Source organism: Channa argus, chromosome 14, assembly GCF_033026475.1.
Source record: "Channa argus isolate prfri chromosome 14, Channa argus male v1.0, whole genome shotgun sequence".
Classification (NCBI taxonomy): Eukaryota; Metazoa; Chordata; class Actinopteri; order Anabantiformes; family Channidae; genus Channa; species Channa argus.
This window is the reverse complement of record NC_090210.1, coordinates 8,769,445-8,796,236: the sequence shown is the minus strand read 5'-3', so window position 1 is coordinate 8,796,236 and position 26,792 is coordinate 8,769,445. Positions and strand designations below refer to the sequence as shown.

General features: G+C 38.4%; 3 protein-coding genes and 1 non-coding gene across 7 annotated transcripts; 2 read left to right on the top strand and 2 right to left on the bottom strand.

The window, feature by feature from the left end:
- Window positions 1-42: 42 nt before the first annotated feature.
- On the bottom strand, window positions 43-6,713 carry mffb (mitochondrial fission factor b). Its single transcript, XM_067475779.1, has 7 exons — window positions 6,182-6,713; window positions 5,236-5,457; window positions 3,917-4,095; window positions 2,484-2,575; window positions 2,190-2,360; window positions 2,023-2,098; window positions 43-1,645 (listed from the first exon to the last, which is right to left on the bottom strand). The coding sequence occupies exons 2-7, from the start codon at window positions 5,450-5,452 to the stop codon at window positions 1,514-1,516; spliced, it is 867 nt and encodes a 288-aa protein (XP_067331880.1). The 5' UTR covers window positions 5,453-5,457; window positions 6,182-6,713; the 3' UTR covers window positions 43-1,513.
- Window positions 6,714-7,340: 627 nt separating this feature from the next.
- On the top strand, window positions 7,341-12,673 carry stk25b (serine/threonine kinase 25b). Of its 2 annotated transcripts, none has more exons than XM_067475771.1 (11): window positions 7,341-7,758; window positions 8,449-8,682; window positions 8,825-8,881; window positions 9,023-9,131; window positions 9,772-9,929; window positions 10,189-10,374; window positions 10,728-10,873; window positions 11,107-11,212; window positions 11,341-11,412; window positions 12,127-12,263; window positions 12,348-12,673. In XM_067475771.1, exons 1-11 carry the CDS (start codon window positions 7,729-7,731, stop codon window positions 12,385-12,387), a joined length of 1,275 nt encoding a protein of 424 aa, XP_067331872.1. In that variant the 5' UTR covers window positions 7,341-7,728; the 3' UTR covers window positions 12,388-12,673. The 2 variants fall into 2 exon arrangements, with proteins under 2 accessions (XP_067331872.1, XP_067331873.1); XM_067475772.1 differs by having other exon boundaries at window positions 7,342-7,758; window positions 8,452-8,682.
- A 2,030-nt stretch (window positions 12,674-14,703) lies between these two features.
- Window positions 14,704-22,800, bottom strand: septin2 (septin 2). 3 transcript variants are annotated; one of them, XM_067475773.1, is made up of 13 exons: window positions 22,661-22,800; window positions 21,747-21,788; window positions 21,009-21,123; window positions 19,520-19,606; window positions 19,276-19,399; window positions 18,917-19,051; window positions 18,633-18,750; window positions 18,270-18,371; window positions 17,943-18,088; window positions 17,564-17,686; window positions 16,507-16,567; window positions 15,937-16,033; window positions 14,704-15,847 (listed from the first exon to the last, which is right to left on the bottom strand). In XM_067475773.1, exons 2-12 carry the CDS (start codon window positions 21,768-21,770, stop codon window positions 15,947-15,949), a joined length of 1,122 nt encoding a protein of 373 aa, XP_067331874.1. In that variant the 5' UTR covers window positions 21,771-21,788; window positions 22,661-22,800; the 3' UTR covers window positions 14,704-15,847; window positions 15,937-15,946. The 3 variants fall into 3 exon arrangements, with proteins under 3 accessions (XP_067331874.1, XP_067331875.1, XP_067331876.1); XM_067475774.1 differs by having other exon boundaries at window positions 21,009-21,120; XM_067475775.1 differs by having other exon boundaries at window positions 17,603-17,686; window positions 22,661-22,797.
- Window positions 22,801-24,438: 1,638 nt separating this feature from the next.
- Window positions 24,439-24,510, top strand: trnap-ugg (transfer RNA proline (anticodon UGG)). The gene has a single exon. It is a non-coding gene; the product is annotated as a tRNA-Pro (tRNA).
- The last annotated feature ends 2,282 nt before the right edge of the window (window positions 24,511-26,792 follow it).

Here is a 26,792-nt window from a genome sequence, read left to right as displayed (position 1 = left end):
GAGAAATTAACATCCATTATTTATTACAGCCAAAGATTTACAAACAATTAATGTATTTATTTACAAAAAAGGTAAAATATATAACTTAAAACTCCAGCTTAAGTTTTAAATACAGTGCTTAACAGAAAAAAACTGACCACTTCAAAATTTTGTAGGTTCCTCTGCATCATGTGATAAATCAAATTAAATGACATATATTTTATTATTAAATAATGACATCAATACTTCATATACATACCCAACAATTACACATGATCATAAGCACGGTAGCTCTAAGATTTATATTACATTGTGTGATGAATATGTAACAAATAAGTCCACGCTTTTAGTCTTGTATGTAACTGACTGGAGTGAAACAGTTGTCTAATTCTATGAAAAACAGAGCTTGAACTGTGCAAACAGCATGGGAAAAGCTATCTGATTATCAGATTTTACCTTCCATATCTTAGCTCAGGGATTCCTGTTGCCACTTCATTAAGTTACATCACAACCACTGGGCATGTGACGGCCAAAGACATAAAATAAAGTAACATCAAATAACAAACCACAGTTTCACCAGTAAGCAATCTGAGTATTGTACACGTATATTTTAGGTGATCAGAAACTTCAAGGACATTTAGGATAATTGTTATGGCAGCTCTAGATTTAGTCTTCTTACTTTGACACTTTGAGAATGTAGTTTTTGACCAAAGTGATGAACCTCAGTGCTGTAAATCGGCTCCAGCTCTGGACTGGTTTCCCAAAACTTCTGTTGCCAAGGGAAATCCTTGTATCCTCTCTTTTTTTTAAAATGTTTATTCTTACAAAAAATAATGTTGGTAAGCATCACTGCCACATCCGCAAGGATTTATCACATTTAAAGGTGCAATCAGTTTCCCGACTCTTTGCACAAAATAACCATAATGTATCATAATGAGTTTCCAGTTTTTGTTGATTTGTGCCAGATGCTACTTTGAACTAGTCTCCAGCGAATATCAGAGCAGTATTCGGCAAGTGCAGAAAGCTTCAGGCTCACATGCCCGATTCAGAGTTAAGACAGTTATCTTTGTTCTAGCTAATTTTAGAATAAACTAGCTTGAACATATCAAACCTCAGCAATTGCTAACATACTGAAAGCACTCAGTTGTAGTGTAATTGTGCTTTGTGTTGTTAGTCATTTGTCACTGCATACAGAGGTAAGATACACAGATGAAACTTTGAGTGTGAAGTCTGCTGACTTTAAATTGAGCCAGATTTGTGTACTGTGTCTACAATGCAGCAAAATGTATTCAGCGGTTAAGTATTTTAAGGACTGTAAAGCAGTGACAAGATATACAAAACCTTATTGTGTTTTGCTGCCTCAGGGCACGCCTTGCAATACAATTTCAGATAACGTAGGGATGTGGATGAGGACATTTCCTAAACTGTTTCCCATGAATGCATATTTAGAAATACCAATATTTTAGATGTTTGCACGCTTATCAAGGAATTGCTTTGGCTTCTAGTGTTTTGGGAGACTCAGTCTTGTCCCATGTTAGCGACGAAACCAGATCCAGGTGTTAATAAGCCAGAACGCCACAGTAACAGAATACAGGACCACCTCTCGCTTGGAGCGTTCCTTGTTTTCTTCCTCCAGCAGCTGTAGACGTCTGTTTAACTTCACAATCTAGACCACACAAAATGTTGAAATGTGCAAGGTTTGCTTTAGTACATACATAACATTTGAAGGACTGACAGTAGAGCATATCCAAATAACAATAATATCAACATCAATATCAGATATGAAGAAGATTATTCTTCTTGGACTAGAAAGTTTTGCATTTTTTTTCAAAAGAGTGTCTAAAAATGTCAGCTGTAACTGCCAGTACTCTTTGAAAACAGCTTGATATCGGATAGGGACATGTGCTGTGTCAGCATTCCTTCACTGTACACAAACAGTTGTAAAGTGCAAACTGAACACAGCACGCACAATATGCAAACCAGAGCAAATAGTAAAGCATTTAAAACAAAATTGCAGTCATTTAGGCTTGTAAGACAAACTACCTGCCGTCGTAGTGAGGAGGCGTCCACTAATCCAGATTCATCAGGGTTTATATCCAGTGCCAAGTCCAGGTGCGTCCTTTGAAGAGGAACATATTTCTCTTCAAAAAATGAAGTAGTAATGGCAGTGACATACTTCATTAAATTCAAAGACAAAGAAGAGACATCACCTGCGATGGCTGTCATCCAGGACTTCAAGAACCTGCTGGTACGCTCTGCGTGTTGTTGACTGGATATAAGACAAAAACCCTGCAGCTGTGAACAGGTTGATGTTTGCATCCTCAGGGGAGCAAAGAGGGGGACACAAGCGGACTGGGGCGGCAGAAGGGGAAGGGGTTACACTGGCAGAGAGGTGAGTGGGGAGAAACAGTGAAGAAAGAAAATACTTTTTAAGCCCACAATGAGCAAACTAAGATTAAGTGATCATAAAAATCTAAAGAAAAGGTCAGTGGTTGTGGGCTTACCTTATATCGCCTCTGCTGATCTGGCTGCTGTGACGGCTAGACATGTTCTCACTAGCACTGCGTTCCCTCCGAGACCGAAAATGAAAATGGGCCTGAGAAGAACACACAGATTTAAAGTTGTGTCAGGTTCACATTAGAGGTTACAGGTTAAAACCTAATGTACTTTTTTTTGTTTTCTTTCAAACACACATCATTAGTAGACTGACTAAAGATGCATATAGTCCATTAAAACCAAGGAGACAGACAACAGTAACCGTAAGTAATACTGTGATGGTTGATATGTGGTGGGTTGGTTGGTTGGTTTTATTTGCAAGGTGAAATCTCAATTTCCAGCTAGAAATCTCAATTTTAGAAGTTTTTCAGTAAGTACTTAAAGGGGATCTACATTCTAAATTGTGCATACAATTGTGCAACAGTTTTTATGGTCAAAGATTTTTTAGAGTTCGGGTATAAATGTTTACTTCAGCTAAATTGTCTCGCCACTACCTAACCATGGCAACATATGCTAGACTGTATCTATCTCTATTTATCATTACACTTTAAAGTTTTTTGGTTGGAAAAGACAATGAAGAAACATAGTGTGTAGATATCATCAAGATCTGACATATATTTTTAAGAACCATAAACCACAATCTCCAGTACTCGGGTAACCCACTACAACAAACATATAAACAACCTGAGAAAATAATGGCTTGTTGCATTCCGTCAATATCTCTGTGGACACATACTGTATCTTTTAATAATCATAACAGGTTGGCAATATAACCCACTCTTAACAAGCTCTCGTTCCCAACATTCCTCGCAGCCAATTTAACCTCTTGCTAAATACAAAAAATAATTTTTTTTTGACCCACAAATGCGATTTCAGCATAACAGAGACACTAAAATAGTGCCTCATCCTTCTATATATCCTGTAGAACGCTAGACAAAAGTCTGTGTCCGTGATAAAATAACAGCACTACATTTACTCTGATTGATCACTTTATAGCCTCTATGGCTGGAAAATGCCATAATGCCTAAACACTAAATATCCACTACAAGAAAACAGGCTTCACACACATACACTAATACAGCACAGGATCATAAACCTAAGAAACTAAAAGAGAGCATTCAATCTATGCTTCAAGATCATGTTCATGGGACAGATTTGGATTTTTTCCACATGAGCTTTTATTTTTAAGCCAATAATTTTTAAATGATTAGCTTCATCTTCTACAAACTCCATCAACAAACTTACATATGTAACAATTGATGTAAAGATTGGTGTTCGATATTAATAATTGTGGATACGTTTTTTATGCCATTTCTCTATCATTTTGTAATACACACTAATTGCACCACTATTTGGGTCAATGTCAGCTGCAATTTATTGAATTAAGGAATTTCAAGTTATGATAAATAAAAAGGAATAGAGACCTTGATTTGGCTCTTACCACCTGACTGGGATTGAACTGCGTTGCAGAGCTCTGGTCAGTCTCAAGGGAGTCCAGTGGCTGCTCTGTAAGGGTGAGGACTTGTGGTGGGGCCTTCATGTTCAGAAGGTCCACAGGAGGGAGAGACTGAATCAGGTCCAAGTCACTTGGATGAGCAAATCGAGGGTCACCATCATCACCTGCAGAAATGAAGGAGAGGACAGGTTTTCATCAGAACCTGGAAGATTCATGCATTTCATTTTACACATTTTTGTCCCATGTGTAGATTCCTGGGCCCCTTTCTTTGTATGTGGCTGCATAGATCCAAGATCAAATGAGTAATGCTAGTGTTCAACTTTTAGATCAGGTTATCCAGTTATTCTTGTTCAAACCCACCTGAGAATAGAATTGAAAAAAAAAAACCTGGATTTTATCATCTGGGATAACTACACGCTCTCGTAGTTATTGACTCTAGAAAATATGATCAGCAGGTTTCCTATTTAGTATGTGCCAATAACAAAAAAACAGAAAACAGAGAGGGAATAAAGAGAGTAAAGGGAGAATAAAAGGAGGGGTGAGGGAGAAGAAGGCAAGAGTGCACATTTTAAGAGCAGCTATTAAGAATTTAAAGAGTTTGCAAAAATGCAGAAAGATGGAGGCAAATAGTGTCTGACAAATTAAATGTGAAACCCGATTGGCATCAAAATAGCATGTCCACTAATCTGAATCAAATTTGCATAATTTGTGCATTATATTCAGAGCAAGTAAGTGCAATGGGAACCAAATAAAGTAAGATAAAAGAATGTTCTGCAAACTGGTGCCTGTGTATTCCTCTTACACTGTACTAACATTAATGGAAGAGAATTTATTGCAGGGAATTAGATTTAAACTGAAACATTCTTTTATTTTCTTGGTTATATTGTGCTTTCCCACCACTCACACATAGAGTTATTAATGATCAATTGTTAATTATAGGTCTTGGGGTCATTAGTTTGCTGCCGGTCACAGAAGAACATTAATTTATTTAGACCCACATACTGTTCCACCACACATACGCAAGCTTGTGAATGACCAGTACAGTTGCATGAAGTGGTCCAACAACTGACTAAACGTGGGAAAAAACTTCTCCTTTGGTTTTAGTAGCAGATCTGTTGCTGAGACAACAGGCTCAACATGGCTATGGAAAAACAAACACATCCATATCAAATCATCAACAAAATTATCTGCAAAAATTGTTAATCCATATACAAAGAACATGGCCTTGATATCTCAGAAAAGATAAGAGGTCTCAAAATGTCTACAGTGTAGCATTTTAATTAAGTCTTGTCTGCTATACTCACCTGCAACAACGATCCTTTCAGGAACCTGCATCAGAGTTGTGTGAGTGGGCAAGGGCTGCTGAAGTGGCAGAGACACTTTTTGGTTCTCTGAGGCCACCTTAAGGGTCTCGGGAATTCGCATCCTTTGGCTGATGCCCTCTGTGTATTGGAGATCATAATGAATACGGTTCATCTCCGCCACCTCTGCAGAGGGAGGGCTTAAGATTGGTCCACTCATTCAGCCTACAGACGCATCAAACAGAAGAGTTTTTTTTTTTATTAAAAGGAGACCTGCACGTGAAAATGTCCCATTTTAACTACACTTTAGTGTTTGATGGTACTGTCACAGAGGCAGTGTCAAATAGTAAATAGATATCAAAATAATTAAATATCAAAACTCTTATTTGTCAGCCCTGGATTTTTGCTTTCAGTCATGTGAATGTCTGAGGCCTGCGTGTTTTTCTAGTTTAAGGAGGTAACGTTATTATTACGCCTAATTTAACTAGACAAACACGGTGACCCAAATCCTTTTTAATTGGCTCTGTGGCAAATGGTACCGCCCAAAACATGATCTCTATCCTCTGTTAAAGGCCATGTCCCGAAGGGGACCCAAATAAGCCCGGGATGGATGATAGGGGGTGTAGCAGCTGAACCAAATAAATAATGTATGTCAAATAACACTGCACGTTTTGTAGCATGGAATTACACAACATTGACATGAGGTGTAGCTGTTGACACATGGCTTCAATGTCACTGAATGAAAACCCATCTTAGACGCCATGTCTAGCATATGTGCGTTAGCTAATATTTAGCTAATGTGAGTAGTATATAATGTCTGAGAAGCATTAGCTAATGTTACCTTTATCACAACACGGTAGCTAAAATTAAGCAGTGCGTTAGCAGGCTCGCTAAGCGGAGCTAGGTTATCTGTGTCTTTTACTTGACTTAAGCTAACATAACAACTCACCTTTATAGTTATAGCACCTGGATTTAAATTGTCATGTGTCGAAATACTGTTCGTTTTGTAACATTACCAGCATCTACCGCGAAGGACGACAAATGGAATCGAAATACACACCGCTTGAAGCTAGTGTGAGTGAGTTGCTGCCGATAATATGCCTGAATATCCGCTAGGGCGGAGCTTATGCTACGCCGTCACATCTACCGAGCCGCACCAGCAGGGCCATCCGTGTTGAAAAACGAACGCACACAACTGCTGTATCAACTCTTTCAGTAACATATGACTAGACCGAAGAAGCTGCTTGGTTAAGTAGCGAAAGGTTCCTAACCAGGGAAAAGAAGTCCCCAGGTTTGATCACAGATAACCAAACCTGGATGACTGAGAATCTTCACCGACAAGTAACATTCAACGTTTATGCAACTGGGCTAATTACAACAAAAATAATACTAAGCTTTTATCTTTTTCAGTGACCACAGATTGATCTATTCAAGTGGTACTTCAGTCGGACTAATAGTAAATATTCTAGTTGAATTCCATTAATCTTCATAGCCAGTACAACACTTTTATGAGAAACTGGTTGAGCATGATCAAATAAATTATAGTCCTTATCTAGTAATTACGAGTTACAGATCTCGTATTTACAAGATTTTTATATTGTATTGACAAGTTATGTTTCTCGTAATTATGAGATACGGGACTTAAGGATTTCATAAATATGAGGACGTTTCAGAACCTCTCTTCGATTAATCAGGTGTTTAGGATATCTTCGGTAACACAGTAGTGTTGTGATAGTTTTCAATACTTTCAAAACTCTATAGTAAAACAGAACTGTTGATAGATAGTTCGGTGGACTGGCTTTTGAAAATGTCATATTTACAAACGTAACTCATATTTAGGAGATAAGGTCTATATTTTCCTCTTTAGTGAATGCAATGCGCCGCCGTATTATTCCTTATCCGAGAGCTCAGGCTCAACGAAAGGGTTTTCTCGTTATTAGGAGATACGAAGTAAAAAAAATCTCATGTTGGCAGAAATACGATGCCGTATAAAAATATTCAGATTTCGGGTAAAAATGTCAGTGGCTGCTTCATAAAAGAGAAGACTTTTTATGTACATCAACAGAGCTTAGAAATACAACTCCCATAATTCCAACGTCCTCGAAAATAATGCGCATGCGCCCGCAGTCTGGGCCATTATTTTGTCCTCCTCAAGCTTCAAATGAACAGTAGGCTAATCGTTTCTTGAAATGAATTAAATATTTATACTCGGAAGGAGCCGTTTTTCCTTTCGGTTTTCATCGCCGACATATATGGAGTATCTCGGTCAATAGCTCGTTGTCTCGTCGGGCTGTTCGGTCCTCTGTTGGACTTGGAGGCCGAAAACAGTGCGCGGAGTGACAGCCCCGTTAAATCCAGCAGATTGGGTGTTTATCTAGCTGGTTAGCCACTTAGCTAACTCCCTAGACAGCTAAGGAGGGAGAGGAAAAGACCGTTTGCTAACTTCAGAAAAGAGAGAGTTGTGGCTGTCCCTATCCCTTTCAGCCCGCTGTGGGGATGGCACACCTTCGAGACATGCAAAACCAGGTACAAATCCTATTTCCACCAACTGTCACCTCCCTTCTTCTTGTCCAAGACACTGCGAACCCCCATGGCTCTCAGGCTTTCCACAAATCGATGGGTGGGGGTCTGTTAGTCATAGGTGCAAGTGAAAAACGTCAATATGCACAGAATTGATTTTTTCATCTTATTGCCAATTGTCAGCATCAGGGGATGGACAGGCATTCAACAAGCTAAATACATTTTAAATGTATAACTTACAGCAATATATTTGAAAATACATCAGTGGTTTAGATTTGTAATGTTAGTTGTCACAGTCAATTGTTGTAGGTAATAAAATATATTGTATTTATATAAATATCTGCTGGTTTCTTGATGTGTCTCCTACTCAGACATCACTCATTTCCTGCTGTGATAGAGAGAAATCCACTGAACTTTCAAGCTTCGTAATCTTGGTTTACATCATGAGAAGTTCAGTCTAGAGTCTATTTACTTATACTGACTGTGACTTAATAGATGGGAACTTACAGTAAGAAAGGTTAATTATGCACATTAGAACATTATTATATAGGCTAAGGGATAGATTTCATTCCTACCGTTTATATGTGAAACTAGTCTTTTGCTCTTGCCACATACTTTTTTTTTATCAGGTGCTTCTAAACAAAGTAATTGGGACATACAATTAATAATTTATTGCTGTCTTTGTTGTGACTGGAGCAGAATACTCGGTTGGACCCAGAGGAATACTTCACCAAGCAGGAGCGGATAGGCAAAGGTTCCTTCGGAGAGGTCTACAAAGGCATCAACAACCGCACAAAGGAGGTGGTAGCAATTAAAATTATTGACCTGGAGGAGGCAGAGGATGAGATAGAAGATATTCAACAGGAGATCACAGTGCTAAGCCAGTGTGATAGTCCTTATGTTACCAAGTATTATGGGTCATACCTGAAGGTAAGATGATACCACAAATAAAATGACATATACACAGATTGATTTTTCAACATAAAGATATTTAAGTAACTTAAAAGCAAAGGCAAGGCATTGAAAACCTGAAAGATCTTTCATCAAGTTGTTTTTTTTTTGCCTATCCCAGGGGACTAAGCTGTGGATTATCATGGAGTATTTAGGCGGAGGATCTGCTCTCGATCTTGTAAGACGGTTCACTTCTTATGCTGTGCACATAAATCTTCCTCAGTGGCACTTTTTATTTTTGAAAATCAAAACTTGGTCTGTATATTTCTTCCCAACTTACAACCTTCTCTGATTTGTTTTTGTACCTTCATCACCCTAGCTTCGCCCAGGTCCTCTTGAAGAGACTTACATTGCTACTATACTGAGGGAAATACTGAAAGGGTTGGAATATCTGCACTCTGAGAGGAAGATACACAGAGATATCAAAGGTGATAGGATGGTTCTCTTCATGCACTGATGACCATACAGAGATCACAGCTAACTTTTAGGGTGAAACACACACTATTGCTTTCCCCCCTTTTTCATTAGGCATCTTATTGTAGAACCTATCTATTTACCTTTAGATGCTGTAACTCAGGCACCATATCGTCACATAAATGCTACACTCGAGTAAATCTGAACAAGACAGTCAATGTTGAACTGTGATGACAGTACTGCTGAGTAACATGCACATCAAGTCTTTGCCAGATGTTGGATTGAAGTTCACACATGGAAATATGCTAACAAGCTATATAAATTTGTCACACCTTTTGTGAGCATGTGGAGCAGGTGTTTCTCTTCTCTGTCACATAATTTGTGCTCTTAACTATTCTAGAAAAAAAATCTATTTGAAAATACTTAAATAATCATCAGATTATTAGAAAATTTGAATCATTAGTAAAATTATAATGCCCAAATGACTGCTCAAAAAAGATAGAAAATAATAAAATTGGTTTGATTTATTATGGGTTTGTTGTATGGTTGTATTTCTTCCAGAAACACTGAACATCTCCTGAAGTCTAAAGCTGTTTTAAGCTTTTGAGAATGGATTCTACCATGTCCTTTCATGTATATTTTCTCTTTTTCCAGCTGCCAATGTGCTTCTGTCAGAGCAGGGTGATGTTAAGCTGGCAGATTTTGGGGTGGCAGGACAGCTAACAGACACCCAGATTAAGAGGAACACATTTGTTGGGACACCTTTCTGGATGGCTCCAGAGGTGATCAAACAGTCAGCCTATGACTTCAAGGTGAGTCCATGGAGTGGACGATACAAACTATGTGTAATTACTTAAGGTTTATTTGCTGGTTTACTATGGTAGAGCACATGAACCGATAAGGTTTTGTTGTTGATGATGATATTAATATAGTAAGTACATCATTTTTTTTAAGGATGGGGAAAAATAATTGTCTATAAATATTTTTTGACTATTTATTACTTTAGTCAACATTTTAAGCATCTGTGTGTGAAGTTAATACATTTCTCAAATTTTTCTTACTCTCATTCAGGCTGATATCTGGTCTCTGGGAATCACTGCCATTGAGTTAGCTAAAGGAGAGCCTCCCAACTCTGATCTACACCCCATGAGGGTCCTCTTCCTTATCCCTAAAAACACTCCACCCACACTTGAGGGCTCTTACAGCAAGCCCTTTAAAGAGTTTGTGGAGGCTTGTCTAAATAAAGACCCTCGTTTTGTAAGTAAATCTGCACGCATTGTAGTAGAGCTAAAATTGGATCAGACATTCTTGTTTGGGATAAATAAGATCAGGACACAAGAAAATTTCCAATTACTTCCACTATTCTGGCTATTTACTTGCTTTTTTGGTACTTTTGTTTTTTGTTTTTTTCTCCATGTCACATTCCTGATGGGAACCATCTGAAAATATTCTCAGTAATGTGATTTGAACACCAAAGCTTCTTTTAGGATATTTTCTTACTCAAAGATACTATGATCTTAGCTGTGTGTTTTGAAGATGCTGATTGCAAAAATGTCACAAAATGTTTGTTTTTTTTAGCTGCTGCTCATCTTTATTCCTTCTCTGCACAGAGGCCAACTGCCAAAGAGCTTCTGAAGCACAAGTTCATCACACGTTACACCAAGAAGACTGCTTATCTGACAGAACTGATTGACCGCTACAGACGCTGGAAGTCAGAGGGACATGGGGAGGAATCAAGTTCTGATGACTCAGATATGTGAGTCTCAAAAAATACATTTACTATACTCCAGTCCCACAAGCATTACATTTAGTGATACTAGACTGCTCTAGAGAATAACTGGGATTTGTGATGCTTGTCATGCTTGTTGTTCTTGTGTGTTTCCCTGAAACATTATCATTGCTACTGTGTGTAAGTACATTCCAGTTGTCTATATGCAAAAACATCTGAAAGTAGATTCATAGTTTTTTTTCTTTCCCCTGCCCCTTTAGGGATGCTGATGGTGATGTGGATACGTGTCCTATGTGGACCTTTCCCACAGTCAGACCCAACTCCATGAACAAGTTACAGAAGGGCTACACACACACAGATTCAGAGGTAAAAACACACATCACATTATTATTATTATTATTATTATTATTATTATTATTATTATTATTATTATTATTATTATTATTATTATTATTATTATATATTTTTCCTCACACACTTTATCCTTTGCCCAGTCAGGGGATTCGGTTAAAAGGCAACCCAAGTCACAGTGTTTGTCTGCTTTGATAACGCCTATCTTCAGAGAGGTAGGTGTAACTCTTAGATGTGGGTATAACATAACTTTGAATGAAGCTTCTCATTGCACTTTTGATCACAGGTAAATAAAAAACACCACCAAATGAAAATGCATAGGCAACCTCATCTCTGGGTACATAAAGGGACAGTCTCCTCAAATAATTTGACTTTACCCTAGAGATGTTAATCTTGCATTAAAGAGATTTTTGCAACACATCTTAATTTGGAACAGATCCTTTAAACATTTGTGTAAGTCTTTGTTAGTGGGAGTGTGTGCACATACTGTGTTCTAACGTTGCTTGTAACAATGCACTGGATGACCAAAAACCCATAATTTTATATAATTGTAGAGGAATAACAAGCCAAACTACAAAGCTAAACAGGATGAGTTTTAGAAACAGAACACCAAAAACCTTAAGGCTACCATCACCTACAAAAACTGAGTTGACACTTTCCTCTTTATACATTAATTGCATTAAAATCTTGTCACTGAGCTTGTCCAGTCCCAGAATGACTCTAATCATCTTTAGCAAACTGGTTTAGTTTATAATAAATGTATATATAAACGGCTTTTGGCTCATCCCTTCAAGGGTTGCCACAGTTTATAATAGACTCACCAGAATCATGTATTTATAATAAAACTGACTGCCTCACCTTTCTTTTATTATTGTACCTACAGTATATTGTCAAAGTTCTTTCAATTAGATATTTTTTTTTATTGCCAGTTGAAAGAGAAGCGGCGGGCAAGTGGTGGGGGTGTAGGAGCCATTGAGGAGCTGGAGAACGCCTTCAACCTCGCAGAGGAGTCCTGTCCGGGCATCTCTGACCGCCTTGTCACACACATGATGGAGAGAGTGTGCAGGTGACAGAGCAGTATTTAAACTATTATTATACAAAAAGTAACATTCATTTAATTCTTACTCATTGTCTAATGTCATTCCCTCAGGTTTTCTTTAAATGGTAACACCACCCCGTCTTCACGATGAAAGCGCAGCTGAATGTAACTGCACCCATTTTTCTGTCTCCCAGACAGACTCAAATTCTCAGTAAGGACCAGAGAACCAGCCCCTCCACACACCCCTCGTACCTTTGCACCCTTTCCAGTCTTGTTCCTTAAAAGATCTTTTAATTAGTTATAATTAAATATTTTTACAGTTTTTTTTTCTTTAAGAACGGAGAGTATTTAAGACAAAGCCATGACATTCAGAACGTTGTGCATACCTGTTAGATTGAGAAGAAAAATCTATAATAAAGTCTATGGAAAATGTCAAATTTTCTTTAGTGTCTTGTTTGGGTAGATCCTCACCAGCAGAAATGCAGCATTGTTTGCACAAATACATGTTTTGATAAAAAGAGCATTTGTTGCAGAAAACAATGTTAAAAGAGAAATTATAGTTGTACATTTTCATGTGTGTTATACAAAAATACTTTACGGCCATCTTTCTTTTGTTCAGCCCTGTTACAAAACTATAAAATGCTTTGGTCAGTAGTGGAGCGTTCATCCACTTAGATTTCACCCACTAGAGCAAGGCCTAACCAGACAAACTGTATCACAGGGCAGTAATGAACTGTGAATATACACCTATTAGCTCATAATTGGGTGCATGAAGTAGGGCTGTGTTTTTGTCTACAATATATTGTAAAAATTCCTCCATACAAGAATTCATCAGGCCTTTGCGATATTCATGACATGATATATTTAAATTTAGGGATTTGGCAGAGGCTTTTATTGAAAGCAACTTACAAGTAAGGTACAAGGTAAGCAAAAAGCTAAGTCGAGAAAACATAAAAGCAAAATCCTATCATAAGAAGTGTTTCTTTCATGACATGAAAGTGCAAAAATGAGCAGAAAGGACTTTTTTTAAAAATAGATTTAAGTGCATAGGAAGGTGTGGAAGAGTTCTGCTTTTTGACAGTGAGGAAGTTGTTCTGGGAAAGAAAGTCTGAGTGTTGATTGAAGACTGCTCGTTCCATTGTCTTGGCCAGAAATGGTAGAAGCGAGATGGGTCTGTATTTCTCGATAAGGGAGGGGTCAAGAGAAGTCTTTTTAAGCAGCGGGGTAATCTGGGGCTGCTTGAATGAGGTAAAGGGCCAGTTGTGAGAGATGTGTTGATGATTGGTATAATGGCTAGGGCTAGTGTGGGTGCAACAGCTTGAAGGAGAGGAAATGGGTGAATACGTCGTCCTGAGTTGAAAATGAGGAGAGCTAACTTCTTCCAACACTGCATCGTGTTGGAAGAAGATGGAGGTGGGTAGATGGGTGATTTGAAAGTGGAGAACAGCTCTGTGTTGTCCGTGATGTGGCTGAGCTTGTCCTAATAGTATTCAGTCTTTGTCCTTGTGACACTGTGAGAAAAAGACACAAGCAGACCCTAATACTCAGCAAGAGCAAAGATAGTCTTGGATTTGCACCACTTCCTCAGCACTCCTGAGCGCGTTGTGTTGCTCACTGCTCCAGTTGGTGAGCCAGTTGAGTGACAAGCAGGTTCAGAAGACAAGGGACAGAGACCATCCAGAGAGGATGAAAGTATATTGCAGAGGCTGTCTGTGGCTGCATCTGTATCGAGCGCGGAGAGATCCTGTGGTGGGGGCAGAGATGCAGAGACCAGTGAAGAGAACTGCTCAGGATTGAGAGACCTGAGGTAGAAGAATACAAAGGTCTAGCGATGAAGACTGTGAGCTAAATAAAGAAGTAATAAATGCCGACGAGTGACCAAGATGTTGTCTGTGCTGCAGTTCCAGTTGAAAATGAGGTCCAGGTTGTTGTGGGTTGGGGGAGTGGAGACTGGTCTCAGGTCAAACATGTAAAGAAGAGAAAGTATGTCAGCCACCTGAGCCTTGTCCAGGTGTATGTTGAAGTCTCCCAAGAAGATGAGAGAAGTGCCGTCTTCAGAGAAGTGGGACAGCAGCATGTCAAGCTCATAGCTGTGTAATGTGTTGGCATACCTGCCATAATCTGGGTAGCTTACATACGTCTACAACCCAAATAAGCAGAATGAAATGGTGAGTCAAGCATTATGATGCCAAAATGCTCTGTAGAAAATATTTCATTCATATTGTTTTTAGTCTACTTAATTGGTTTATGTAGTATTTGATCAAATCCAGGCCTATTTTTTAATTTGATTGATTGGCTTTAAAGTCTTGAAGTATACTGGTGTGAATTGTGGCTGATAAGATATTCAACTGTACCATTTTGATAGTCGTGCATATTTTTAATGCTAGAATGAGCTAATGTGAACTGCTTCCTGTAACTATATGAAGCAAAATGGTTGTGTGAAGAAAAGGCCTGAATCACAGGTTGATAAAGTTGAATAAATCCTTTATTACAATATATGCATCAGTAACATTATTTGGTACGGTAATGTTGGATAATAACATCAGAAAGAGGAATGTCAAGAACTCACATCTTGGCCGGTGAGGGACACGTTGGCTACAATGACCTCATTGGGTCACTTTTAACCTCTGCAGTCCTGAAAACCACAAAGTTCTCAGCATTTGGAACAGAAAAAAGTCTCAATGAAACACAGAATTCCAATGCTCCCTGGCACATGACTTTACTTGTATGGAGGAAACATACAACTAATTGAAGCACCAAACAGAGGTGTGTCCCAGTTAAAAACACCTCCTTTGTCCATCTTTAATTTGTGAGGTCTTTAGGAAGACTAAGGTCACAGTTTATTTAATTCATATAAAACTTTAAAAAGGAGATTAACAAAAACCAACTGCTGCTGTAAATAGTGACACTGATCTGAGAACTGCACAGCTGGATAAGATTTGAAGAGGAAAGGAGTTGATTCCAACACAAATCAAGTTAATTTTCACCTGATGGGTTTGAGAGGTACATGCAAAGGACAACACAAGTGACACTGAGCAGGCTGGACACTCTTTAACATGGTAAATTTAAATTATGGTTTTTGCTTGAAAAAAATATTGAGAAAGTGGCACATAGCTATTTCTGCTCCTAGGTCCTAACATAGCTGACTCTCCCAATGATATAATATCAGAGTTAGCAGATGCTTTGAGAGATGTAAAAGTAATGAACAGAAGCAGCAATACTTTGGGTTTCTCAATAGCAAAAAAGTAATGAAGCCAAAAAAAAAAATTGGTAATAGAACATCCCATTAAGTTTGTATTAAAAATATCTGACACCATTTTAAAAGATGGGTCATGTGAATTCTGTTGACTAACTAAAAAAAAAATAAAAAAGTTTAACAAGGACACAAAATAAAAAAATCAAATAAAAATAGAACCGTGTGTAACTATATGAACCTAACACTGTTTGAATATACTTTACTGTATGTATTTAAAAACAAACAAATCATTCAAAATCCCACAGGGGACTGAATGAAGATAGTGGCAAGCAGTACGAGTCAATAACCAGATCACTTGTGCACCGTTTTTATTATCCATCACTGTCTGGTTCAACTCAAGCAGTGGCTCCATCACCTATGGTAGAAATAAACAGTAATAACATCACAATCAACCAAAGCTGAGAATTTTTTAAATGTATATAAGTGTGGGTGTCATGCTCCTACCATTGACTTTTCACATATGGGGGCCGTCTCCCTCTCCTTCGCCCTGCTTCTGCATCTGGGCCTGCATCTTGGCGATCATCTCTTGCATTCTTCTCAACTGTGCCACACAGAACAGCAACATGTATGAAAGGCAAACAAAAAGTGCACTCATGCACTTTTTCCCTTATCCTTTAGTGTAACTAAATGCATAAGCATTAATATGCGTTCATGTTGGATCTTTGCAGGATTGGTTTAAATTATTCAAACATTAAAAAAAAAATAAAAATCGTTCTTATCTAAAAGCAGCAACAAGTAATACCTTTATTTCTGTGTGCTATGAATGAGGTGAGAGGCAGTCGTCAATTAGCTTAGCATAAACAGAAGTTAACAGCTAACCTTACACCATCTAAAGGGTCCCATATGACTCAAAGAAAGTTCCCAGTCTCCAGTCTTTATTCTAAGCTAACGGTGTACCTGCTCTGGAGTTAGATCTTTTGTTTTGTAAATTAGACTTAAATAAATGCATTTAAAAGCAATATTCCCTTTTTTAAAAGAAAGCCCCAAAAGAGGGTTTTGTCTGTAAAGTCCTACCTCGGCCTCCTTCTCCAGCAGTATCATATCCTTGTCCATTTCCTCTGGCTCTGGTCCCTTTCTGTATCGATGAGACAAGTCTAGTTATTTTTCATGTTAATGCCATGCTACACCTTCTGATATTACTGTAGAACAAATGCCAATTAAAGACATTTTTAAGCTCATGTAGATTGCACAGGGAGGTTAACCATTGGTGTCATTTATGAAGCATCAAATGCACAGAGTCAACAAAGAACTGTATGCGTGCAAGCCAGAGAGAGCATGTTGTACCATTTTACAATGTTATTGGGCAATCACCGTGACAAAAGCCACACTGAGAAAATGTAAAAATGGTAAGTGGGTTAGTGAATTCTTCTTTGCAGGAAGACTGAAAAACACACTAAAGAAAGCCAAGCATCTACAAAGGTTACTGCAAACAGATAAGAGCAGGAAAATTCCAGAGAGAAGCAGCAAGTGCAAGAGTCAGGGGCACAGCTTTACCTCCCCCAAATGTAAAAAAAACAAAACAATGTAACAGTACCTCCAACTCATAGGAGTGAACAAATCAAAACCAGACAGCCATCATCGGACAGATGGTGAGGCAAAGGGAGGATAGTAAAATCACTCCCTTATCCTGGGATGCTTTCGAGGAGAGAATCTTTTTATCTACATCAAGGGTTAAATTATAATAGATTTAAACTATGGTAAATGACACACAGTTATCCTGTTTACAGCCTCTACCAATACTGAAACTAATATTAAAGTCAGTTCTACCTCACTATCATGGCCTGACTGGAGGAGTTAACATACAATATGATGCCTCAGGGCTACAATGCTACAGAGCTGACCCTAGTATATAACTACATTAGTTATCAGTAAAAAGAAAAACTTGAGATCCATCTATGCAGGGAAATCTCATTAATTACCCTTCTTCGTAAATGTTTTGGTGATGTGTACATGTGCCCAATGAAGGCAATGTTATAAACATCAATGTGTTTGATATCTACATTTGCTACATATTCTTATCAGAGTAAGGTGGGGGAGGTGCAGAAAAGCAAGCTGACAGACGAGTACGTACGCAGGAGACAAAGGCAGAATGTAACCATGGGAGGACAACCTGCCACCCCGTTTGAGGCGCTCGGAGCGGAAGTTCTCATAGTGGAGGTCCTGGGTCACTTCCTGTAGATCTTGCATGTGGGTTCTAAGGGGTTGTGGAAAAGTCATCAATAAAAATCAATAAATACTCCTGTACAAAAAAACTACATGAGTAGTAGAGGTAAATATACTGCAAAGAACACAGGATTTTTATTTTAACAATAGCAGTCTATTTCAACTAAACTTGTCTGAACCACATTTTACTGTGACTGTGGTTGCTGGTATCTGACATGGTATGTAGTAAATCTAGTATAGACACAGGAAGGTCTTACACTGCAGTTTTTGCCTCCTGTAATACTCACATTAGCATGGTTCGCAGCTTGAGGAAGTCATTGTGCTCTGGGTTCTCCACCTCCACCACACCCCAGGGGTACAGACGGCCCCTGACTTTTTTCCCTTTGGCCTCAATCTGTTGGTTAGATCCCACTACTGCAAATGGGATGCTCGCCTAGAAAAAGAGTACTTGTTTTTACATGTCATCACAATGGTTCAACCACCCACATAAATATTTATGACACTTAACCAGAGTAATGGTGGTAATTAAATCAGGTCTAACAGAGGAAACAAAGCTGACTGATCCTGCACTTGTCAAAATCCCACTCTCTATAGTTTAAAAATTGATTGCTTACCTTGAGGATCCTGGTCTGCTCTTTAAAGTCCTCATCCTCATCTGACTCAGCATCAGGAAGGTGATAGATTTTGATACCATGTTCATCAATCTCATCAAGAATCTTACAGAGAAGATAGTGACAACACAGGCTGTTACTTGCTGTACAGACAGATGACATAATATTGTTTTTTGTTTTGTTTTTCAGAAATATTATTAAAGACAACATTATGTTGAACAGTATCCTTTAACCTCTTTGACACTTCATTTATTACTCTAGTTGTAGCTACAGCGTTGTTACAGTAGTGAGCTTGAGCACATGACAGCTACTGTTCCTCAGGAACTGAGCGTCTCCCTAAACAATAGGCAGCCATACTCTTCTCACCCTGCGCTTGAGCCTCTCCCTCTCTCTGAGGGTGAGAGTGTCCGCCTTGGCAATGACTGGAACCACGTTAACTTTATTGTGAATGGCCTTCATAAACTGGACATCCAGAGGTTTCAGGCTGGTTGAACAGGAAACAGAAAGAACAGAATCGAAAGTTAAGGAAAGAGAAGTCATTCCAGTAAGGCTAAACAAACCATGTGAGCAATGTGGATTCCAACACACACAGAAAGCATGTTAACTAGAAAGTGAACAATACACCTCTGTGTACGTGCTGCAGGACTCACCCATGACCAAGCGGGGAGATGAAATAGAAGCAGCAATGAACTCTATTGTCAACAATGTGCCTACGATTTAGACCACTCTCATCATGGAGGTAGCGCTCAAACTGGTCATCAATGTAGCTGATAATGGTGCTGAAACTGAATGGAAAAAATATTACTGTGAATGTTTATTGCTGTATACTAGACTTTAGTGGGTGAGATTTTAGTAAAGAGCACAGACAAATAAATTCCCCTACTGCTTTCATTACATTTTAAATCATTTAAACTTATTTTCACAATCCTCATTAGTGGCTTACACTTGCTTAAGCTCACAGGACTGTAGGTGACTAATCTAAAAAGGTTTCATATTATCATCAACATACCAGTCCTGGCTGTTAATGGCATCTCCATATCCTGGTGTGTCTACCACAGTGAGACGAAGCTTCACTCCTCGCTCCTCAATTTCTACTGTTGATGCCTCAATCTGAACTGTCCTTTCTATCTTCTCTGTTAAAGAGGAAGAGGCACATAAATAGACAGTTAATGTAAGACTTCTGCCAAATCAGAAAGTTTATTTTTTGAAGATGTGCTTTTGAAGTGCAGGTTTTTTTTCTTTGTGTGTTTCACCTGCTGCTCCAGGGATAACTCTCTCAGGGTAAAGATCAGTGAGGAAAAGGCTGTTAATCAGGGTGGATTTTCCAAGTCCAGATTCACCTTTTGACAACAGAGTATAATAAAGTAACCAACATCAGTATGGGAACTCAAGATTCAATAGCAAACTGAATAAATAGTACAATCTGTCTCACACTGGTTGGTGCAACCCTTTTCTGATAACAAAAAATAATGATAATAACAAAGACACTCACTCTGCAGCAGGAAATAAAACACCTAACTGTGGTGTGTATGCGGCCTTGCACCACATGAAAATAAGTACAGTATTAACATGACACTAATTCTGCCTTCCCAAATTCAGGAGATCTGATCCACAGACTTTAAAATGAAAAAGCATTTTGAAACTCTGATGCAGGTCCACTGAACACTATATTTGCCTGACAGTGTGACTTTTTTTGTTTTTTTAACTAAAGCAATTACAGTGAACATAGAACACTTTCACATTACAGATGCAGTGACATAACTGAGCGAGAGCTTGCCTGTTTGACCCAGGAATGTTACCAATGTGATTCCCACCACAGCAGTGGCAAAATAAAATTTACTGAAGTGTAAATTGCCTGTTGAGAACTACATTTGGAACAGGCAACTTGCCAGACTGTCTTATAAAAGGCATTAAAGGAAAAAAAGACTAATAAATAATGAGCAGAAATGGTGAACTTTCATTATAACTTTTATTGCTATCAGAGGGACAGAGTGGCAGCTATACATACATGTATAGAAAGATGTAGAACTGTATAGGAAGACAGTGATTATTTAAGAACACAGGACATATTAAGGTTAAAAAAGCACTAAGTGAGGTTTTTTGCACAGCAGGCCTTGTCCACTGTGTGAATCAGCCCCTCGAGGCCCAGAGGCTGCATTCCTCTCTGGTTTATTTTAAAGCAAAAGGATGAGCAGTGCACTGAGGAGCTTCTACCCTCCCCAGTAACTAACAAGCACAGAAGCTCACATAGTCAAAGGGCTCCCATTGAGGGTTTACACTGCTGCTGGCGCCAGCTAAACAACTACACCAGAGTGAAATCTGTCATTTTCTACTGAGTAAAACGAATTCATGGAAACTAAGATACACCTATACAATTTTGATGACAAAGTAAAACACAAAACAAGCAACGTTCTCACATCATACTAACAAAAGAAGCTGCAGATGGCAGAGAGTAAAACTGTTATTTAAAAAAGGCCAAAATGAAAACAAAGCATTGGACAGCAACAGCTGGATACTGTCCAGGCAAACTTTCAAGTTCCCACCATAAATGCACAACAATAAAATCACATGAGCCAACGAAAAAAACGCATTCCTTATATGTCCATGTCTAAACTTAAACCTTTTTATCACTGAGATACACTATCATTTTTTAAACTAAACAAAATCAGTGTCATGTTACAGCAAGACAAACTGGACAAAATTATAAATAGGCTGAAAAACAACAAAAAAAAAATCACTCACCTACTACCATCAATGTAAACTCAAATCCTTTTTTTACTGACTTCCGATGAACCTGATTAGGCAGGTTGGCAAATCCAACATACCCTGGAGTTTCAGGGTTGGTGAACTGGCCCTGCTAGAATTTTTTTTAAAGTACAAAGACAGCAGAAGTTAAAACACCTTAAAGCATGCTGAGGTCCTTAAAAATTAACAGAAAAGCAGAGTAGACTTGCACAGTTGTACAATATAAGTCTGTATTCAACAGCTGAAAACTATTTTTGGAATTGCAATCAGTGAGAGACATCTGTTCATCAACAGCTATGGTATTTAGGAGGGCAACAGTGAAGTCTCTGCAGTTTTATTTATTTTTTGCAAAAGACCTTCCACACATCATTACAGTGTTTACAGTCCTTTTCTACACAGGGTGAGTCAACATAAAGGTACTTGTTCCACTTTTAGTACCTCCTAGACACAGTTTCAAAAGATTAATAAACCCTCCCTACGCTGTTCATTTAGCTAAGCTCATGACTGATAAGGCTGATAAAGTTTGTTCTTGCTCTGCTTTCTGAGCCTTGGGAATGATGAGCAGTGCTTCGAGCTAAAACGTGAGCCTAATAAGCGAGTTCATTCATTACAAAACCCGCACCATAAAGAAATGGCATATTACTAACATAGATAAGCCATTATACTAGAATACATTCACAGAAGCAGAAGTAGGACTCTGGTTTTAGTGCATACTGTATCAGTTCAGAGACTCACCTTCATTTTCTCAGCATGAGACATGATTTTCTCCTTGTTAACCTGTAAAAATGACAACCACATAGTGAAAACCTTAAAATCATAAGGGACAATGAAACTTAATTTTGCAGCAGTTCTAGGCTTCTCTTTTATTTTATGCAGTTACATACTTGCAGACCTGAACGTGTAAGAGACAGGAAGTCTGGTTTGTGAGCGTGCGGTTTCTCACCACAGAAAAAAAAACTGCTTTCCTGCCCGGATAAACTGAGCTAAGCTTATAACGTTACTGTAACATCCAAACCATCCAAAATATACATGTACATTTCCTACGGTTGTGTAGGAACTCCTGATGAACTAGCGCTGAATTACTAGTGTTTTGTAGGTTGAAAACCACTCTGAATCTCACTGCAAAGGGCCAAGCTTTACTTTGTCAAATGAAGACAAATAAATGTGTCGGAGCAAACTTTTAGCGTAAAGCCCATCCAAGAATCCAAGAGTCGATTAATCACAGAAATGCGCATCCTACTTAAAGATAATATTACCAATTTTCTGACATACGCTGCTAACGTTACTAAAATCAGCAACGCCTAACGCTGCTCATAACGGTAACAACCCAGTGGGCGTGAGACGAGCTGATGCTATGAAAACCCGCTTTCGATGGCAATTTTATAACTGAAACGGGTTCTGGTCAAAGCAGTTTGCCAAGCTAACATCTATGGCTAGCTGCTCAGTAAACTGAAACGAAATAAGATTAGCATAGCGTTAACCACTAGCTAACCAAACAAGCCGAACGACTAGCTTCTACTGCGGGATGATAAGTAATGCTAAAATAACAATAGCTAACTAACGCTACCATTTTCGTTTTCTTGACCTAACAGCACCGACACAACTCACTGATGGAGAAGCAAAAATAAATAAGAAATCAACAGTGGTACCTTGAAGACTGTGTACAGAAAGATACAAAGATTTGGCGAGCACCTCAAATTTTTCAGATTCCGGTGCAGCAGCTTCCTCTAGCACATAGACAGACCACAATGCACGGCGGCAGCAGCAACTGTGATGTGTCCCACGTCACCCCCCTGCTCACAAATGTACTGTCTCATATATTGTAACCTTATTAAATCCATAAACTGTATTATTAACAGATTGTTTCGCATTTTCCCCCATGTTTATCTTTAAACATGGCCCTTTGAGTGTAAGTGAAGGGGGACACAAAATAGAGCCTTTGATCTAAAAATAAATATATAAAAGGGTATCGAAGGCTTTAGCAGTCTTAAATCTAATGTGGATAATTTTGAAGGTCGAAGCCTTAAATTATCTTCAAATAAACTAACTAATCTAAATACCTTTTTCAAAAGACTGTGGATTTGTTGTTCTTTTTTTGCCCATCAAAACATGACGTAAAAAGTCCTCTCCCAAAAATAATCAACTGCAAGCAGAAATGCAACGTCAAACTCTTTACTCAAGCTACAAAATGGTCTAAAGATTATACATTTTTTATACATTTTTTTAAAGTGAGCTACAAAAGCATTTCACTGAAATTGATACTGGTGGTAAAAAGAAAATTACTAATAATTATTGCAAATTAGGAGCAAAGGTCTGTGCTAGTGTAGAGACTTCAATGGAAAAAAAGTGAAAGACATTATTATGAAAGACAGTAATCCTGTCTCAGTTTAAAATAAATAATATGTAACCACACTGAAAGCCTTACATACTAAGTAAGATTTCAGATTTTGCAAAAGTTCACAAATTTAGAAATTATGGTTTACCCCAATAACCAGTACTGATGTTTGCATTTACTTGTCAGGATCAACGGTTTTCGGCTTGTCCCTGCAGGGGTCGCCACAGCGGCGTGTGTTCAGCAAGCTGAGTGAGTTTTTACCTATATAAGTGGGGCCTGCTGATACCACTGATTAATAAAGACGGAGATGTAATATGCAACATGCCATCAAGTGCAAAAAGTAATGCTCCTTTAGAAAGAGCTTTCGCTGGGCTAACTGAGTAACTGACTTTAAAAAACATTTGAAACACCAATAAACTTGATGCTGTTGGTAATATAAACATGTAATATAAATATAAAGTGTTGTACAGATTTGTTTGATATGTACCTCATAAATTAGGTTTCTACATAACTTAAGTTGCAAATGTAGTGGAGTAAAACTTTAACAAGAGTAAATTACTCAAGTAAAGTTCATGTACCTCAGAATTACAGTTTTTATTGTATTGTATTTTTATTATATCTTTTACTGCTGCCAACCTTAACAAAGATCACATTTTAAAATTAGAATTAGGATAGTCTGTTTGATTACTACGATATAGTGGAATATCGCTTTAAAATAATTGATTTAAACTGCATTCTGGGACAGTTCTGTTCTTGTCGAGTTCGTTATTACTTGTCCAACCATCATTTTCCAATTATATATACCTAAAGAAATTTATAAAATCAAAAATATAAATCCGATAATTCCTTTCAGGGGTTATACTCAAACTATTGGGCATACTGGGTCATTGTCATACCATTCACAAGGCATTGTGCATTTTGTACTGTAACAAGCTAAATAGCCAACTGTGGAATCTGTGACTAACTTTTACTGCTACTCTAAATGTCTGTCTTATAATAGACAATGACTTCCATCATTTAACATTATAACCTGTATTTTATATATGGTCATGAGACTATATTTATATAAAAAGTGTGACAGGTAATACATGTGGCTCGTTGGTCTAGGGGTATGATTCTCGCTTTGGGTGCGAGAGGTCCCGGGTTCAAATCCCGGACGAGCCCAGAATTTTTTTAAACACAAAGTGAATGTATTTTTGCACTTTGTTTGTAGTCCTGCAGTTGGTCAGAAATAAATATTAACTTTAAAACGTCACAACCCTCAACTGGCACATGTATGGTCTTCACAACGTGTTATGTTGATCTCTTCGCGGCAACGCGGGCATTACAGCGGAACGTAGGCAATAAATTGCAGCGGGAAAGCGTGTACATCGCGGCGCGATCGCAAGAACGATTATTACAATACCTCGACGCTAAGTGTTTAGGGTGATAGTGGTAATTGTGAAGAGGTGGAGGGTATGTGGGGTGGGGGGGTGGGGGGATGGGGGGAGAGGGGAAGGGGACTATGAAAATGTCGTACGTCATGAAGCGTGGTTACTATGGTAACCCAACTTAGGGAGCACGTTCGCTTACTTGAGTTACGTCAGTCTACTGAAGAAAGTAAAAACTGGTAAAGGAGATTTACTTCAATGTTAAGTAACGCTATCCGTGAAAAAGACATTAAAACCTAGAACTTACTTTTTGTGATAAGGGCGTCGGCTGTAGCTCAGTTTGTAAGACAGTTGGCCACGGACCACAGGGTCGATTTCCAGTCCCGGGTAAGTGTCTCTGGGCAAGACACTGAAACCCCAACAGCCGTCTCCCATCCCCAGCAGTGCAGTGCCGGTACAAGCCCGGTAGAAATTGTGGAGGGTTGCATCAGGAAGGGCATCCGGCGTAAAAAAAAAAACACTGTGCCAAATCAACATGCGGACAATGATCCACTGTGGAGACCCTGAACTCACGGGATAAGCCGAAAGGACAAAAATAAAATTAAATAATTATAGACATCAGTTAACCTTAACATTAGCGTATGCTAGCCTCAGCCTTTAAACCAGGACGACTCCTCAGGGCTAACATCAACTGCAGTGTCACGGACTATTAAGATGACAACGTAGGAGTAAACTTCAGGTATTGACATATCTTAAAATGTGGGATTTTTTTTAAGCTAACATTATTTTACCTATACAACAGGGCTTTGCTGTTGTGACAGCATCTCTGCTCCACTATCGCTCGGGACAGCCACAAGTCAAGGACTTAATTTCTTGGTAAATACCAGTGCAGGGGCTATGCTACTGCCATTATTTCCATAAACGCATCTTGCTCTGTCATTTGTGGCTTCATACTATAGTTTCTCTTAATATAATATATATTAAATCCTGAAAAAGAGTAAAAATCTGATCATTCTTCCTAAAAAAAAGTCCTCAGAGGAAATTGAAATACACAGGACTATATGAATATTTTTGCACATCTTTTAATGGCTCCTGTATTTCCACTTTCTTGGATACCACATGTTTTTGCAATATTCTGCTTCATAGATTTTTTTACACAATCATTGTGGGCTTATCAAGCCATGCCTATTGATTTAAAAAGTTTTCAGTATACACTAATAAGAATAACAAAAATAGCAATCTCTATGTATAACAGGACTGTTGCCAGTGGTTTAAATTATGATTGCTGGTCTAATAATACACGTAATTAAGTAAAATATGTTCCTGGCTGGCTGCACTTTAAAAGACTTTCTAAAAATATGATAACCTCATCAAAAAAAAAAAGAAGTGATGGATTCTATGAATGATTACTCGATAAAAAATTGTAAATGACAATAAATAAATGTAAAGTTGAGTAAAAACTCATCTCATTTGTTTTTGTTAGCCTGCAGATAATGTAAACATTAGAATCATTACGTCAGTAATTTAAGTGAATGTTTCCTTCTATTGTCTAAATTCAGTGAATCCAGAATTACAAAATGCTTATAACCCCTGCTTCAGTTTCATCCTCTCTCCATCACATCACCATCATTGTTCCCTTAACGTGTCTCTCACTTGCACTAAGCAGCCGCCTGCTTAGCTGGCACGTTTTACTTTACAAGCAACACTTTATTTACTGCAGGACATTTTAAATCTCCAGCCTCTGTGGCACTGAGTCGCTGACAATGCCTGGTTGCAAATGTATCTCAATGACTGCTGACTCGGTTGTAGTACAAGTTGGCTGTTAATGTGGCCCTCCGGTTTATCCTTAGATGTGGGAGGAAGTGTATTAATTTAGCCTAGATGGGGCCTTATGAAAGTACCAGAAGGCAGAGACGAGCAGATCCCCCCAGCCCCCCCCCCCCCCCCCCCTACCCAAAAGCACACACATACACACTCACACTCATCTTTCTCTCTTTCTGAACCTCTGAGGATTGAAGCTATCTGCGACCAAGCCAAAGCATATTCCACCACCAATGTGTCAAGAGGAAAGCCATT